General features: G+C 42.1%; 1 protein-coding gene across 5 annotated transcripts in view; it reads right to left on the bottom strand.

Moving 5' to 3' along the window:
* Window positions 1-18021, bottom strand: part of kcnq5b (potassium voltage-gated channel, KQT-like subfamily, member 5b) — a 115347-nt gene that overhangs the window by 15912 nt on the left and 81414 nt on the right. For all 5 annotated transcript variants that reach the window (XM_037091802.1, XM_037091715.1, XM_037091905.1 and 2 more), the window contains exons 2-9: window positions 16565-16655; window positions 15449-15575; window positions 10181-10356; window positions 7446-7571; window positions 5306-5416; window positions 3652-3747; window positions 2561-2655; window positions 1117-1143 (exon numbers count right to left, since the gene is read on the bottom strand). In XM_037091802.1, coding sequence (XP_036947697.1) covers window positions 1117-1143; window positions 2561-2655; window positions 3652-3747; window positions 5306-5416; window positions 7446-7571; window positions 10181-10356; window positions 15449-15575; window positions 16565-16655 — 849 coding nt within the window. The remainder of the gene's footprint in view (window positions 1-1116; window positions 1144-2560; window positions 2656-3651; window positions 3748-5305; window positions 5417-7445; window positions 7572-10180; window positions 10357-15448; window positions 15576-16564; window positions 16656-18021) is intronic.

The following is an 18021-nucleotide window of genomic DNA, read 5'->3' as shown; positions in this document are numbered from 1 at the left end:
CCTGTCCTGTCCTGTTCTTTTCTGTGTGCATGTGAGGCTGACTCTCGTCCACCACTTGTCTACTTACTAAACTGACTTTTCACATTATCTATATGCTAGATACCTGATGGTTAAAGATGAATATGTGTGTGTGGCGTTGTGGCAGATTTCACAAATAGGAGTGCCTGGCCATCTGTATGTTTTACAGACAAGGTAAAGTGATAAAAAAAAGAAAGATAGCACCAAACGGAGAGATAAAACAATGAGTCATAGAGAGTGCTTTTAGCTGGACTCGTCATTAACAGGTCCACATTTCATTACCCGCAGCCTTAAACACCTTTAGTGAGAAGGCCTTTACCCTCTCAGTGACAGTGCAGTTCACACAGAAGTGGAGCAACAGGAGTCTTTAGCTTTATAATGCTTCATACTGTTTCCAGAAAAGGTGGTGATGTGATACCTTAGTTTGGTGGCTAAAGTATTTGCTACCTTATCTCAAAGCGACACTAAAAAATACAAATCTATATATATATATATATATATATATTGCATATTTATTTCTTTACCGCTATTCTATTTCTAGTTATTGTAGGCTCATTCTTTTGTTCCATAGATGCACCAAAACATGGCATCACTGAAATGGAAATGCAGAGTTCAAGTACCTTACACTACAGGCATAAGCAGCCCACTGCAGAGTTGCCACATCATGTGAAAATATAAATTAATGCCAAGGACTCTTAATAATCTTGATAGGCTTAATTAGACTTAGGCTGCGTTACCTTCATTATAAGACACAAATATGTTGCTCCAAGGCTGTGGATGTATAAATGATAAATACTCTCACTGATGTGTTTGCAGCTTGTTGTACTGCCACAAAACTCAGTACATGCAGGTTTAAGGATTATAAACTTTGATTTCTTTTTATTAACCTCTCAAATCTAAAGGTTTGTAATACACAAGCAGCCATACAAGACCTCAGCTGAGAGAAAATATGAAATTGAAAAAAAGAGACGACAAAAGAAAACCCTGGAACTAATCCAAAAGCAAACCTGCTGTATTTGTCGGGTTTTTTTGAATTTGCTTTTTGGGCTATGACATAATGGAAGACAGTGAATGTTCAGTGGAACAACAGTCACGAACCTTGTGGTCGACTCTCCCTGCTCCTTCCTGGAGTGGACAAAAGAGAAGAAGAAAAATAAATACGTGAGAGAGCATCTTTTCATAATATGTCAGTGTCAACACGGTGCTTACAGGACCATACCAGTGCTTTTGCATGTTTCAGCCCATTTAAGCTGCTACAACTCGCAGACTTTGCATTACACTGTTTCAGTAATCTGAATGCATTAGCTATTAGCAGACTCTTGAAACCTGTTGCAGAAATGTAACAGACACCATCCAGAAATAATTATACCTATATCATATCACTTTAGACTGTACCTCCATTACCATTTACTGTTAATGTATGACTGACAATCATTGATAATTATCATACTGTACAGATATTGAATATTCAAAGCATATTAAAAAAACAGCAGCAGCCTGTCCTGAGAAATGCTGTGTAAAAACCTCAGGTTGTTAAGGCTCAAACCTGTATAAACACTGATATGGTCCTCTAAATCAGCGTGATGTTTGCATTGAGGGCTCTGTCAGCAACTGTTGCAGGAGATTTGTGGGCAGTGAAACATCGATTCCCGGAGAAACAGACCTGAACCAATAACAGGCTCAGTACAAACATGCAGATCATTGCAAACTAAGGAAGCAAGAGAAGGTAGCGTCTGAGCGACTGAATATCTGTTCACTTAATCACTTTAAGTCCTGGGTGTTTGTAAATGAAGTTCCTATTGGCCTTGCAGGGATATTTCCAGTCTCTGTAGATGTATTTCAGAGGAATTTCATCACATCGTGCAGAGGGGTAGAAAACTAAGGCTGCTCAATTAATCCCAATATTATCTGGATCACATTATGGTCAAGTGAAATATCCAAATTACAGAAACAAAAATGTTTTGATCAAAGTGAAATGTGTACAATAGTGCTGCAGAGATATTCTGCGCCAGATATAATGAAATATGTTTGGGTGTGGTACAGATCCCATCACATGTCATGGTTTGGACCACATGTAATTATTAGAAATGATTAACTTTGTGGGGTTTGGGTTTGTGTCATCACTGCTACTAGCTGCTGTTTTCTCACTGGATTTCTTTGTGTCATGTTAGCTAACTAGCGCTGACAGGTGTCAGTCATAGTGGGGGATGTACCGGCAGTTAGAAATGCTTAGGAAATGTGAGGATGACTGTCGAACATAAATCGGCCTCTGAATGCTGTGGATGGATAATATGTGTAACAGAGCAGCAAAATGAAGGGTTTTAAGAGACTAACGGGGCCTAGAAACAGTCAGTCTGTTTGTTGGCTCATAGGAAAATGATAAAAATGATAAAATCAATGCATATTTTCATATTTTAAGAAAGAAGAAAACAAAGAAAAAAGAAAAGATAATTTAAAGTAAAATATACACTGAGGTACAGGAAGAGAAGACTAGAGTGCACGGACACCAAATGCAGAGACCAGCTGCCAGAGTTGTACCTACTTTGTGGGGCTGCAGGTGTGCAGCGCCTTCAAGTGAGGTTTCCAGGTAGCAATGGAAACCGAGTTCTCATCAGCCGCATAACTACGCCAAACACACTGCATGCAGAAAACACAAAACCGGGAAGAAGAGTAGAGTAAAAAAAAAAATAAAAAATAAAAAATCCCCGCCGCCAAACAAAAGATAAATGGAAAGGATAAAAAATCAGGGTGTAAGAGGGAGGAGGGAGAAGAGGATGAGGAGAGCAGAAAGAAAACAAATGAAAAAAGCTGATTAGTGAAACCACAAAATATGTGTGTCACACGTCTGCTGCTGGGCACAGGTCAGGCATGGATACATGCCTGTGGGGAGGCAGGAGGCTCTCATAGTGCCGCCACGAGGCATTCAGGTAGGGCCTGGTGCTGTCGGTGGAGTAATAACGCCACGCAGCCTGGTACAACACGAGGACAGACAGGATGACGAGGAGGAGGAGGAGGAGACCAGAGGATCATGAAGGTCAGGAAAGGGGTAGACGGCAACATAGGATGGAAGGGGGAAGCCAAAAAGGAAAAAAAATGTGAAGCAGGTGGAAGGAAAGAAGGTGGGAGGGTGGGGGAAGAGCAGGAAGCATGTGGAGGACAATGTGAGGTCAGCACCATTGATATTCAGGATGAAACAAACGGTGTGTGTCAAGAACAGGCTGGAGAAGGAGGAAATGTGTACAGCAGACATGAGAGGGTTGGCAGGAATGACTTGGTTTGGTATTTATGGGCTCAAACACAGGAGAGTCTGGAAAGGACAAACCACCCTCCCAGAGATTAAAGAGTCAACTGCAGAGTGAGGGCGAGGGGACACAGGGCTGGACAGAGTGAAGCTACATGCTATGTACTTTCTACTGGGCAGTACCAGGGTTTCATAGAGTCCATGGAGGGGAAAGAGAAAGTGGACAATGATAAAACCATTTAAACACTATTTCTATTATGCAGGCATCCAGTCTACCTAGACTTATGAGTTTGAGTGACAGCAACAATACTTCAACAATGTCTTAATTCTCCAGCCCCCAAAACAGTAAAGTGAATCAAAGACAGATAAAGAGAGCAGGCTCTCTGCTTTACCTGGATGAGGTAGGCGGCTGGGTTCCTCCTTTTCTCAAAGTGCTTCTGTCTGTGCTGCTCCTGGACCTTCAGGGCAAAGCCTGAGCCCAGAATACCCTGGTGTGATATTAACAGGGGTAAATACTGGAAGCGTGTGTAGGTCAAAAGATTCACTGAGCTTTTTTTTTTTTTTGCAAGAGGGAATAATTGGATATTTTGGAAAACATGCCTATTCTGGGCTTATTCTCAACACACACCTCAACTGTCACAATGTGTGACCCTTTAGGATCTACAAATTACCAGTTTTATTTTTCTGTTTATGTTGATTTCAAAAAAAAAAAAAGTGTTAAAGAGGTCATGTTATGCTTTTTGGGTTTTTGTGATATGTAGCATTTTTGTGCATGCGAAAGGTCACTCTCTCCCACAGGAAACACTGCTGCTGCACTGCATGAAACGCCTGGTTTGGAATCAAGCCCTTACTTCAATAACGTGTGCATCACTATGTAACACGCGTTAATAAAATATATATATTTATATAAAAAATATAGACACTCTTAGAAATAATGTTAAAATGTTATTTTCAAATAAAAGATAGTTACAAAATGATAACGAACCACTCACATCCTTACATCCTCCAGTCTTGGTTGCCAAGGTGGTCGTGTTTGTTTAACTTGTGTTTCAGTATCAGAATCAGACTCAAACATGTACGACTGTACTGCAGCCATGGATACCAGCTGCACTGGCTTTATTTTGGCTCACACTATCTTGCTCAGCAGGACCCGACCTACTCTGCCTCTGGTTGGCTGCATCCTGCTGGTTAAGTAATGAGCATGTGCAACTCTCACCAAAGATTGAACAGAGGCGAGATGTCTCACCCTGGGAATACGCAGTGTGTGAAGGGATGCTGCGGCAATGCACCATCTAAGAAAAATATTTTTTTTTCAAAATCAAAGCATGTAAATCTATGCTACTAGGACCCCCAGATAAAAGTATTAACCTGAAAATTAGCATAATATGACCTCTATAACTAAGATCTTTGAGGTGTTCTTTTTCTGAGGCAAGCCAGGTTAGCTGGGTTAACTTTAAGCTAAGCTAAGCTAATAGCTTCCTGGCTGTGTAGCGCCACAGTTGTGGTTGAACAGGATCACACTCTGTCTCTAATCAGTGCATTTCCCGAAATGCAAAATGCCAATTAATCTATGCTCACTGTTTTCAGAAGATTCAGGCTTCAAGCTGTGAGAAAACTCTCATAGATTGACTGAATTTCTATGATAGTCACACTTTTGAACTTAATATATCAGAACTAAAGGAGCCATGTGGAGTTTTCTGGTGAGCAAGTCATGCTTCTATTCACTGCTGCATCATTTCCATCAACTATCAAATGCCTAAAACGTGTGAAACATGATTTCATCTTATATCATCATTCACGTACATGTGCATTCTTGTGCAAGTATTCCTCAGAACATTCAAAGAAGCACCACAGGTGCTCTCTCATTAAAGTAAGACTCATACACAGAGAAGAATATCATTTGACCATGGTCATGCTGTTCAATTTACTTGGCTCGGGTAATTAAAACTTTACACTAATTAACTAATCAGTCAGTATAGCTCTGAAGAATCTGCCTGCTCCCTGTTAATTAAAAAGGAAGGATTTAGTCAAAGCATACAGACTTACAGCAGGCAAGGCAAAGAAGGAGATGCCCAGGAGGGCAAACCCTGCAGACAGCATCCGTCCTGTCCACGTCTTTGGTGTTTTGTCCCCATAGCCAATAGTTGTCAGGGTGATCTGAGAAAACAAATGACTTATCTTGTGCTCCTGGATGATGCTTATATTGAGGCTCTGGTATACACATGAGAGACACTTTTTCTAGAAAAAGATAAAATAGTACACCAACCACACTGCTGTATATAAATTAAAAAATATCAGAAAACTATTGTTTTCTGATAGGAAAGAGTCGGCAGAATTTGTTTCTTGAAACACGCGTAGCTTTCTGGTAACATCTTCTAATCAGACTCCATTGATGAAAAGTCTATAACTAATCAATCAGTGGTTATAGATATGGATAATGTATTACTGCTCAATGTATCAGTTATAAGCAGCTAATAACAACAGCGTTTAGGTTTTGTGGTTATTATTAAAAAAATTGCCTTTTGTTTGTATTTATCCTCATTCAGCGGGACAACTGCTCTATATTGTTATTTAACTTTTACTTGAATTTAGTTTATTAACAACCCATTACATTAACATTAGAAAGTAGTTATAAGTTATTAAGCCTTATGAAAGGTATCTTATTAGAAAGAGCTTTAATTTTTCCTAGCTTTGTTGAGTATAAACTAAATTCCACTTGATAACTCTAATTCCACTGAATCAACAATGTGCCCATTGGTTTGTGGACGATCATTTTGACATCTTGTGTTTGGCATTGAGGCCGTCAAAATCTCAGTACAACTACAGTCTGATCGGTTGGCCACTGAGCAGCTCCACAGGGGCAGTCGGGGTTAAGGGCATTGCTCAAGGGCACCTCCTTTCACTTTTGGACTAGGGAGGGACAATCTGTTTAAACAAGATTGTTCCCGAGTCCCAGATTGCGAGTCTGGGTTGTGTTGTTTGAGCACTGTGTGTGGCAACTTAAGTTTGCCTCGAGTTCAAGTCCCAGACTTGAGTCCTCATCTCTGTCTGAAGCTCAGCGCAAACAGGCACTATGATGGATGAGAAAACATACATTTTTAGATTAGATCAGATTAGAGTAGATTAGATTTCAGACTAGTCTGAATATCCATGTGCTGTAAACAGGCTCATGTTGTCAGTTTCTGCCTTTTCTTCCTTGACTGCTTTGATTACATATTATATTTGCACTCCATTTGAAATGACGCCTTCTGGCAGTGCAATCACTTCTGAATGATTAGACCTGTGTGTAGGCTTTACAGGAGCAGATCTGTATGGCCTTGGTTCTAAGCGCACTGATTGAAAGCCTGTGGCTGAAATGTTCATTTATTTATTTATTTATTTATTTTGGGTAAAAAAGACAAAAAGGTGTTGATGTTGTTCTTTACAGTGAAAGCCTACTTAGGTCTATCAGGATGATCTGTGAGGAGTTAACTGCGATAATGATTCATAGTGACGGTACTTAGCACATCAAACTGTGACCAATGAATAGAGCTCTTCACATGTGGTTAGCAAAAGCCTGAAAAGAGGCATTTACTGCAGTGTCTTCACTATCTAATGACAGAAGCAAATAAACCTGCTTGTGAACTGGAGCTGGCACCGCTTGCTCCTCGCTCGCCTCCAGCACTGTCTGTTTTATCCATCTACAGTATCTAAACACATATCCATCTATCCGTCTCTGTGTTTCGGCAGACTGATCTCTCCGGATTAGCTTCCATACAGACTCTGATTGCCTCGCATGGCAAAGGTGGCTGCTGTCATGTAACACCATTATCTTTTTTGAGCTGGTGTGAAAATGGTGGTTAATGGAGCCCTGAATGCCTAATGTTTCTGAAGGTGCAGTCGAGGCAAAGACATAATGAGCTGCAGAAAACATTAAAAAAGACAGATTTTCCCTTTCCAATGCAGGACTCTATGCAAAGCAGTGTTATAACGGGGCAGACTTTGGTAAAAAAAAAAATCTTCTGATGCAAAGAAGCGTAACTTTGATTTCTCTGGTTGGCAGAAAAAAACAGCTAAAGACTGCAGATGTGAGGAAATCAGTCGAGACCTACAGATATGTGGAGGTAGCTACAGGTATGAAAACAGCTGTTAAAGCCATCATTTCCATTCTGAAACTTGACTGAAGGAAGGCAGCCTCCCAACTCACCGTGCCCCACCACAAGGCGTCAGCGTAGGTGGCAAACTCCTTGTTGAACTTGTTCTCCACAAGATAGACGAGGAATGAAGAGAAGATGAGCACCAAGAAGCCGATGTACCAGGCAGTGACCAGCTCCTGCAGGCAGAGGTCATAAAATGATTCACTTTGAGGACGAAACGTTCTGTCTAATAGAAATGAGCTGGCGATGCAAGTGAAAGCTATGAACTCTTTATTGAATCTGTGATTTAATTCCAATCGTTGCAGATTATTTTCGAACACGCAGTCACTGTCCCTTCTGCTTTTGCAAGCCTAAATGTATGTCACCGCCAGGACACTTAATTCTGATCAAAAAGCAGATGAGATCAAGACTCTACCTATCCTTAAATTCAGCTCATAATGTAGGTTTGTGGTAGAAACACTAAATCCTTAGTGCCGACCAGGTCAAGCTTCAGGCTTCATGCTCGGTTGTGCGCAGTCTGTTGTTGTGTTCAGCTTCAGGCTCATGCCAGGTTTGTTCATTCTAATTTATTGGTTATTCCAGAGGAAGACCGAATGATACAGCGAGTACCAATGTGGTGCATTAGCTAACCAGCTCAGTCAGTAGTGGAGGAAATAAAAGAGGAAGAACATAGCCTCTGGTCTCATGCTCTTTTGTTAAGGACAAGAACAAAAGCATTTATTCTCAAACAGAGAGAAAAGATGCTTTGGCTGACAGCTTCTGTCTCTCAGCACTGCCTGAGCAGGTAAACACGTTCAAGGCTCCTCAAGGTGACTTATTTCTCATATTGCAACACAGGATTGCAAAGCATCATGAAAGCATCACCCTATGCAAACAAATAACATATACAGTATTTTATACATGAACACGTACACACCCAGGAAATAAGTCTGTAGCGTGTTATTCAAATTTGCGTCTGGGTGAATGTACACGAGATGGTGATGATGATATGATCAGCATGTTCACATTCAAAGTTCGACATCAGGTAGGCACTGTCACCAGTGTTGCTGGCTGCAAGCATCATAATGTCTCCTCACCCTGCTGTAGTCCTGTGCTCTACTGGCAGGATGTGATCATGCTGTCGTGGTGGAGACGGGCCTCTGCACACAAGTCTCTGACTCGCCCTCACCTGAGTCCAGTTCTGTCCATTTTATTTCCTGCGACCAGACATTAGCCAGGAGCAGCCTTAAAGGTGTTGTTGCTTACATTCAGCCACTATATGTGGCATTTATTCACGGGCGGCTGTAGCTCAGGAGGTAATAATTGGAAGGTCACTAGTTTGACTCTCCAGCTGCATGTTGGAGTATCCTGACGGAAAAGCATCCTCTGCCATTGTAAAGGAGGCAGGAATCTCTACGGATGATGCCTCCAAAACTTGGCAACAGGATTAACTGTTCCTTTAAAAACTTGAAACAGGCTGGATTTGGGTCTCAGTTATGCCCATGTAGAATTCCAACCACCTATCTCCACAGCCCTTCACATAATATTTACTCTAAATGCCAAGCTCTAGTGTTGTGATATTTGTACCACTTAGTGCCGTTGCTGACACTGACCACTGGCTTCAGTGTCCACCTTTATGGCAATTGATTTTCTACCCTGCTGCAGCTCTCAGATCCTTAATTAACTAGCTGTTGCTTGCTGTTGCTGATTCACTGCGATTTGAAAAAGGGCATGTTTTGTATCTACTTTCTGCAGAAGAAGTAATGCCTTTGAAAAGTGTTGAAGGCTTGAAGGGGCGGCAAACATCTCTCAGGCTGATACCTCAAAAGAAATATGGCTAAATGGCTAAATATCACCTGAGCTGTGTGTGTTTGTACAGTAAGTGTCAGGTGAACAGATTTAGCTGTGTGTGGTGACATTTTCTTTTACTTCAGGCCACATAATTGGTTGTTTTGTGGTCATTTTCATTTCACAAAAATCCACTTGAAGAAACATTTGCCTGACCAGAGACTTGCATGAATCATCGTCAGTGGCCCCAAAACCCCTCTCAGGCCGTTAGAAACACAGCATCACTACGGACATGATTTGACCTTTTCATCTGAAATGTGATGCAGATTATTCTGCTTGAATGTGCAGCTTTGTAAGAAATAACAGAAGATCTTTGCCAACAATGGCCTGTCCTGGCCTCTGCCTCTCTGCGGGTCATACTGATCTAAGATAGGAGTTAAAGAAGCTGCTGGATTTGTGTTGGTCGGTCCAGGTGGAGCACAGAGAGCTCCAACTGGTAGAATCAGCTATAAATGTGTTTTTTTCATAAGTATTTTTTTGGCCTTATTGATAGAACAGCCTGGACAGGAAACAGGGCGAGAGAGAGGGGGAGTGACACGCAGGAAAGGGCCCCAGGCCAGGAGTCCAATGGCATTGTCCACGCGGTGCTGCTGTAGCCATTCCAGTAATTGCAAACTTTGTATTTTTTCTAAGGGATGGAGGGACCGAGGGGAGGGGAGCTGATTTGTTCCCCTCCAATGTAAACCCCATGTCTGCTGCCTTGTTTCATTACAGCACTCCTGTATTCATCTCGGAACTCAATGTAAGATCACCTTGTTAGAGTGCATGTAATGGCACTATACTATATCATCAAGGTGGTGTCATGGTGGCTCAAGGCGCCACACTGGAGGTTGTAAGGTCAAGGCCCAGTGCTAGCAGGTATCAACAAGAAACCTTGTCGCTTCCCAGGGATCCTGTCCAGTAGCTAACAGCAGTACATGTTTGTGTGTTTATTACCCATTCATATGCATTAGCCAACCTTGCTGTGTGCGTAGACTACAGAGCCCAGAAGCTTCCAGGTACCTCCTCTTCGGTCCATCCGCACCATGCGTAGGATCTGCAGGAAACGAAGGCTCCGCAGGACAGAGGTGGCGAAGATGTTGCCCTGGCTTCCCGCCGACACCACCGCCACTGACGCTATCAGCACGATGATGTCTGGAGGGCAGAGAGGGAAAACGCACAAAGGGTTCACCAAGACAAAGTCAGGAATCTGCACCAATTATAATCAATTACAATCAACCCTGGAAACAAGATTCACTGTATCTGCCGTCACCCTTATACATTTTAGTTGTAGAAATGTCCTAATATAGCTAAGGGAACTGAAATAAAAAAGTGTTTCCCATAACAAGTCGTGTTGTTCTGTAGTGTTTGTAGTTTTGTATTAAGTGTGACCTGATTCTTCGTTCTCTTCCTGCAATCTTCAATCGATTTGATTTCAAAAACTTCAGCGAGGACGCAACTCCCGTTTCCTCATTTCCATTGTCGGGTTTCCTATCATGACGGAGTTTAAATAAGACATATTACCAAAATAAGTTCCTTTGCTTTACGCTTTGATGACAAATCCTCAGCCATCATGTTGTCAGTCAGCTCTCCCAACTCTCTCCACGCCAAAAGTGAAATGCGACTGCTGCACAAATTAGACGCCTCCGGAGTCCGTCATCAGATTAGCATTTATTTGAAAAAGTAAAATGGGGGCAGTGGGTGGTTCATTGTGATAATTGTTGTTAACCAGGCCACCCTGTAAAAACCAATGTGGCAGTAAAGTGGGTGTGTCAAGCAAGATGGCGGCACAGCAGACGAGCTCCACTCACCCAGAGACATTTCTGCTTGTATACTGTATGTCAAATCGCATGTCTCACTGTCTTCAATATGCAGTTGTGAGAGAGTATTTTGAGGTAGTGTCTGCAAACCTCATGACTAGGAGGAGAGGACAGCCTCAAACTCATTGCCCCAGAAGCACACTGATAAGAAAACACAGAGCCAGAAGAATGTTCCCAAATCACCAAAATAAGTGCTACACTGCAAGCTGTGGCGACAGACATATTGACTATCAGGGGAACAACAACTGACGAGGTGAATGGCATTCAAGAAAGACTGGATGAAGCCTGGAGGAGACCACCGAGGGGCTCGTAAACACCAGACAGCAGGCGAGAGAAACAAAGCTACGGGATGAACGGCACAATAGAGGACTTAGAATCGATGTGGAGAGGGGGATTTGTAATTTGAAATATGGGGAAGAGCCACCCAGGCCGGTGCTGGTTAGATTCTTACAACAATTAGGGAGGGATAAAGTAGAAGTAGTCGAGGAAGATGGCCTGAGAAAAGCGTGGGTTTGAATGGGATGACCTCAGATTATCGGCGTTCCCGGAATAAAATATTCTGTAATACTGCGCTTTCTGGCAGTGCTTGAACGCTGTAGAGGCCGTCCTATGAGATGAAAATACCAACAGAGGCCCTGAGATAATCTGAGGTTGAGACACCTGATCTAAGTACTTGGTGCATCCCTCATAGGACTGTAGTTTTTCAAAAATGAAATACAACGCGGCTCAACCAATAAGAACACGTGTGGTGTTACAAGCCCCACCACCAAGACTTGCATTCTTATGGAAAGTACTACAAAGCAGGAACTTTTGGGGGGTAAAATAATGCCCCCGGAATGTGATTTGGAACCTGGTCCCTGCAGTGGAAATGCACTGAGTTTCTCTAAAGGTCCCTGGGGAAAGTCTGTACTGTGGAGACGCAGCTAATGTGAAACCGGCCCCTTAAACAGACTCATCTGAGCCTGGAGACCAGAATACCTGGCACAGTGTCGACGTCTATCATGTAGCTGCAATAACAGCAATGCACTGATGTCAGCTCAACTGTAAATCCTGAATGTGGCAAGTCCAATAAGATACTGTGTGCTCTTCTTATATACACTATACAGTATGTTTATATATATATACATATATGTCTCCTGGCACATTGATCTGCTGCAGACACTAACAGGACAGCGGGGAAGAGGTAATTGTTCGAAGCACCGTTCCATGAAGAATATTTTTTTCACTCACTATATTTGAAATACATTTGCACTGTAGATTAATATTTTTGTTTTTTCTTATTTCATTTCCCATAAGCACATGGTATAGAGGAGGCAAACTGTATTGTACACAAACATGAACAAACAAAGGCAGGGAAGGACAGACAGGCAGACAATCTCACACACACAGATCTGACTCTGCTCAGAGGAAGTTCACACAGAAGAAGAACAAATGAACGACATCAAACCCACAGAGAGCGCAGACAACGAAGGTAACAAGCTGCAACAAGCTCCCTCACTCCCCTCTCGAGACAGATCTTCTATTCCAGTGACGTGCCGCGTGAAACTCTCCTGAACTTGTTCTCTGAAAGAAATGCTGACCAAGGTGGGGCTGAATAACTAAATCATGGAGCAGCTGACCCATATGCGGGAGAGGAAAAAGGAGAAAAATCAGCAGAAGCACCATGAAAAATTCAGTGATGAGACCAAGGCGATAAGAGTCTCAGGGGGCATCCGCAGAGCTGCGGCGGAGACGGGAACGTGAGGAAAGTGACTGACAGAAAGATGAGGGATGACATGACGTGCGCCCGTGTTTGTGAAAGTGCGCAGGCCAACAAACTGTCAGTCATCCCTCCAGGACAATCACTTGAGGACAATCAGGTGGAGGGACTTTCTGAAGGTCCAAAGAATTTCGTAGAAATCCTAAACCGCGAGAGCACATTTACAGTATTTTGCGATTCCTTTTATTGCTGGTCTGTGTCTGTGCTTGTGTGGGCATCAGTGTGCAGGATGAAACCATGAGAAACGACAGTAGCGGTAGTACTACCTCTGTTACATGGGGGCTACTAACTCATAGTATTGATCAGTGTTAAAGTGTTTGTGGGAAATTTACAACTCAACTACCTCACCCCCTTCCGCCCATCCACATGTATTACATCACTCGGCTGAGTCACTGCCTCAGCAGAATCTGTTGGAACCTTCTGGTGGTGAAAATGTATTTTTTAAAGGAAGTTTATGATCTATAAAAATCTTTCGATGCAATTCAGTCAAGTTACCAGACAGCTAGACATCTCTCCTGGCGGCAGCAGTAAGCGTCTGCTTTGGATTAAATGGACACAGTTAAACTAAATACATTTTTCACTCAGAGATCCTTCATGTCAGGGCTCAAAATACAGTTTTTGAACTTGTGGAGGAAGAGTTTTCAAGCCAAAATATGCTGCCAGGTTTCTCTTCAATGCTGTTCTTCATGTTCTTTGTTTGGCTCAAGCAACTAGCTGCCATTAGCAAGTAGCTCAATTAGCCATGATGCTTATTAGAGTAAGATATGAACTTGAAACTCGACAATGTACAAATATATATATATAGTTCAAAACTGTTGTTTCAAATTGTTCTCATAAAAGAGTCTACATTTTTCATCAGATAATACCGTCAACAACCTCCTGACCTTCCTACAATGTATTTTCATCGTGTTCTGGAATGAAATGTTCTAGAAGTCAGGCTGTTAAAGAAACAAGTCCCTCTGTAAAAACCCTCAGAATGTAACTGCACTGTTAGGTGAATGTAAGTGCTACTAAAGTGGAGACGTCTGGCTCTGAGTATGAGCCAAAACGGCCTTCAAACACATATACAAACAAACAATTCCACACATACTTCGACAAAAATTGTAAATAGGGTTTGTGTTTCAACCAATAGATATTATTTTGTATAAGAAGGTCTCAGGTATTTTACATACAAAAATATATATATTTACATATATGTATACATATATATGAATGGATCATACATGCACTACTTTGCTTAGATGTCCAGACTAGAAATCTTAAATGAACAAAAACAAACATTTGTATTTTGTCTGAAATATGACATGTTATGGAAGGAAAACATGGTGCAGTCGGATGTTTAAATGCCAGAAGTTTTAGGAATGGCTCCCCAACAAGTCCAAATTGATTGACTGGAGGAATGTGTGATTTTAAATATTAGCTCTTCTCCCAAAGAAATGGGATTAACTGATATCATGACCATTTTATGAAAACGATCTGCTGTTGCCTAACCACAGAAAGTGTCATGTTATTGTTCCCTTTGTGATAACATATTGGTACTAGCAGGAAGAGAGCGTCTGGGGAGGATATGTGTGGTTGAGTCCCACTGTACATGAAACTAGAAGCTGGTGTTGCTCCTTTTATTTTGCATTTACTCACGTACTGTTTTCACTACTGCGTCATAATCTTCTGCAGCCAAATCAGTCAAAAAAGGTCACATCATTTACTCCTCGATCGGTACTGTAAATAAAAAGCCCTCTGGTGACATCAAAACACGTATTGTTTTTGCCTCTTAAAATGGATTTTATACTCCCATAATCCCCTTCTGGCGCACATGATGAATCTGATTACATCACACAGTGCGAGAGCTACAGTGAAAACACGCAGCGCAATCACATGGTTTCTCCCTGTGAGGAAGAAAGGAACACGGTGGGAGATGACAGAGGCACCCAGTTTTCATAAGTTGGTGTATCTGTCAAAGCTTCAAACACCTGATAGGACTGATGATCGTGCATCACCTCCACCTCGCTCTCCACTGCTCAGGTCCTCATTTCCTCTCTTCGTCCCTTCATCGCTCTCATTTTTTCGCACTCTCTGTCACACTCCGTCTCCCAGTCTTCTCTCTCTCTCTCTCTCTCTCTCTCTCTCTCTCTCTCTCTCTCTCTCTCTCTTTCTCTGGCTGTATTTTTCACCCTTTTGTTTTGCTCATATTCCCTCACTGCTGGCAAACTTCAGCACCCACCACAAAGTATTGCGACGGGAGCTCACGGCGCCCTGCATGACGTCTGAGCCCTGCTCTCCCTCGAGCACCCTACTGTACTTTCCAAGAGCAGAGAGATCCATGTCTAAACAGTGGAAAGAATAAAAGGCAGTTAATGCGACCTCATTACGTAAATGCTCTCTGCTCTTCGGAGCTCTGACCACAACTGAAAATGACACGAGCAAACTATGGTCAATAGCATGCAGTGGAACAGTGCTTACGCTTGACATCAAACTGGATTCACGGAGAGGACAGCTGCAGACCACTAGAGGGCAACTAGAAGGCAACTGAGAGGTGAAACAATGAAGGAGAGCAACTGGTACCCCTGCAGGGGAAGGGGGAAATCTTTTTTTTTTTTTGGGGGGGGGGGGGGATTTATCTGTGTCTGTTTCGACAAAAGAGACTCGACAAAGAGGTTCAACAACTCACCTATGACGCAGAAAGGCTTCCTGGCAAAGCGCAGTCGTCCCTGCCATCCTCTGTAGCGACAGCAGCATCCTGCCGACCAGATCCGGATGATGTACTCCAACCCAAACACCACGATCATCACAAACTCCTGTCCAGGATCACAGAAACAACACTTGTTTCGCCAAGTTGTTTTGGTTAAAGACACACACATCATACATTAGTCATAGTGCATCAAAGTCATCATTATCACACATCATTATTACAATGTTTATGTCATTAAAATGAATGTCAGGTTGACAGAGCGTGTGTCTGGTAATGACTCCGACAGGTCGTCTGTTAATGCGCGACTTTGATTCAGCTTCCATTAGATAACGGCGCTGATGCAATTAGCGCAGCGCAATTTGTAAAATGGTATTTACAGCTGCAGGAGCAGTCATGTAGAAAAAAAATGCTCGAATGCATAACAAAAGCTACCTCTCTTTTCATTTAGAGGCCTCTGAAAAACCAAAAATGGATTCTTTTAAAAAATGCTTTTTGCCCACCAGTGTTCTGTCCTTGCTGACTTTCTTTGTGAATGCAGCTTTGAGCTCCATTTACTGTTATTAGCACTCCGGCAGGGCTCCCAGTCTGAGGGCACACACTTAAAAAATTTGCCACTGGTCAAGACTGGTTATTGGTTATGGAGCTCAGCTGTGAGGAAGTGAAAATCTTATTCATATCCTGAACAGAGGGTGTTGATTAGTAGCCATTATTACTCATCATAGCCATCGTGTCCTAGGGGTAGACTGATTTTTGACTGGGTTGATGATTAGATCCAACATTAAGCATTTTTGTGATTACTGGAATCATCATATTTGTACACAAGATTGCAGATAAAATCAATAAATCAAAAAAGTTGCAACTTTATTACAGCCTGCAATCTGCAAAGTAACTTAAGTCATCAGATACATAGTAAAAGAACAACATTTGCCTCTGAAATGTAATAAAGTGGAAGTATAAATTTGCAGAAAATGATTTCATTCCACGACGTTGAAGATTAGGTCAAATATATTGGGATACTTGATTTTGTTAAGGGGGAAAGCATTAACTGGAACTGTTAAAGAATTGTTTTGGTCTGATAGTTGTGTGGTCTCTTACCAAGATGAGGAGACAGTAGGAGGAGAAGTCCTGATGAGCTGGAATGGTTGAGAACACAGAGAGGACCAGGCAGCTGAAGACCAAGATGAACCTAAACGGAACAACAAAAAAAACAAAGTGGAGGAACATAAATGCAACATGGACGCACAATTGGACAGGATGACATCAATGGTCTGCCCTCTGAAACCACCACACTGACTAGCACATCAGTTCTCGCATTCCAAAACATAATGTCCACCACAAACATGCTGTTGATCATCGAAATGTGCACTAACGTGAAATTGTCTGCCGTGTTTTCCCTCTGTGACAAACTCTTGAACTCATTCTGGCACTGCAGGAGAACCAGAACACGAACAACCTGGCAGCACAATCACAGAACTTATTTCCTTTCTGCAGTGAACCATGAGCCCCACTATTATTCAATTTCCCGAGATATCAAGTTAATCATGCTTGTTTGTGTAACATGATTTGCAAGAAACAAGCAGTGAAACTGCGGCTATTGGAAAACAAGCAACATCCGACCATTTCCACACTCCGACTGACGTTCCCTCCGCCAGGAAACCCTAGCCTTCCATCTTCATAACCATAACATGTTTTTTTTCCATTGCATAAATCTTCCAGAAACACACCATTGTCTAAGATACAAGCGTGTGGTTTAGAGTTACGGTGGCTCTTGATGCTAAACGGTGCGAGCACATCTGTGTTTTATCATCTCAGATCTCCTCTTAAGCCTTCTGGAAAAACACCGGTTGATATGCTGTGTGTGTACTTTTCAGTGTTGTCCAAGGAGAGGCTTAAGTAAAGCAGACACGACTTTTATAGTCATGTCCTGCTTCATGTTTGTACAGTAGCACATCAATGATTCATACTGGGGACCTTTCAATAAGCTCTGACCTCTAGGCCTTTAAATTTGTAAAAAAAAAAACAACAAAAAAAACCTTCTCTTCAAAAGGTGACACTTCACTCAATGACTGAAAACAAGAGCGGTGACAGCAACAGCCACACCATGAGCTGAAACTCAGTGAAGACAAGCGGAGCTGAAGATAAGTTTTTAATTCTCTGTAGGTTCATCACTTGGAATGTAACCTGGTGAGTCAGACGGCTTGTTCAACAGAACTATCTAGGAAATTATCCTTTGAAACTGTTTAGGAAAAATGGCAGGCAATTTAAAACAATACTTCAAAAACTGACTGGACAACCCATCTGGCTGTCACTGTCTATCACAGTCTGATCTCAGCCAATCAGATCAACAGTAGGAGAGCGCTACCAGCAAAGGATCCAGATGGTGAATCATAGCAAAAGTTGCTGTTCTTTGCTCTAATTTCACTGAAATGAACGTACATTTCCGATGTTTTTTTGTGGAGATGCCATTGTTGTTTCCAAACAAACAGTTGCTTTTTTCTCTCCGGTTTTAAATTCAAGCCACAGCTGTAGCTGCCAAGAGCTCCTCACAGAAA

The sequence above is a fragment of the Acanthopagrus latus genome, chromosome 1, assembly GCF_904848185.1.
Source record: "Acanthopagrus latus isolate v.2019 chromosome 1, fAcaLat1.1, whole genome shotgun sequence".
NCBI classification, from domain to species: Eukaryota; Metazoa; Chordata; class Actinopteri; order Spariformes; family Sparidae; genus Acanthopagrus; species Acanthopagrus latus.
The sequence above is the reverse complement of the archived record's forward strand: the minus strand, read 5'-3'. Positions and strand labels throughout refer to the sequence as shown.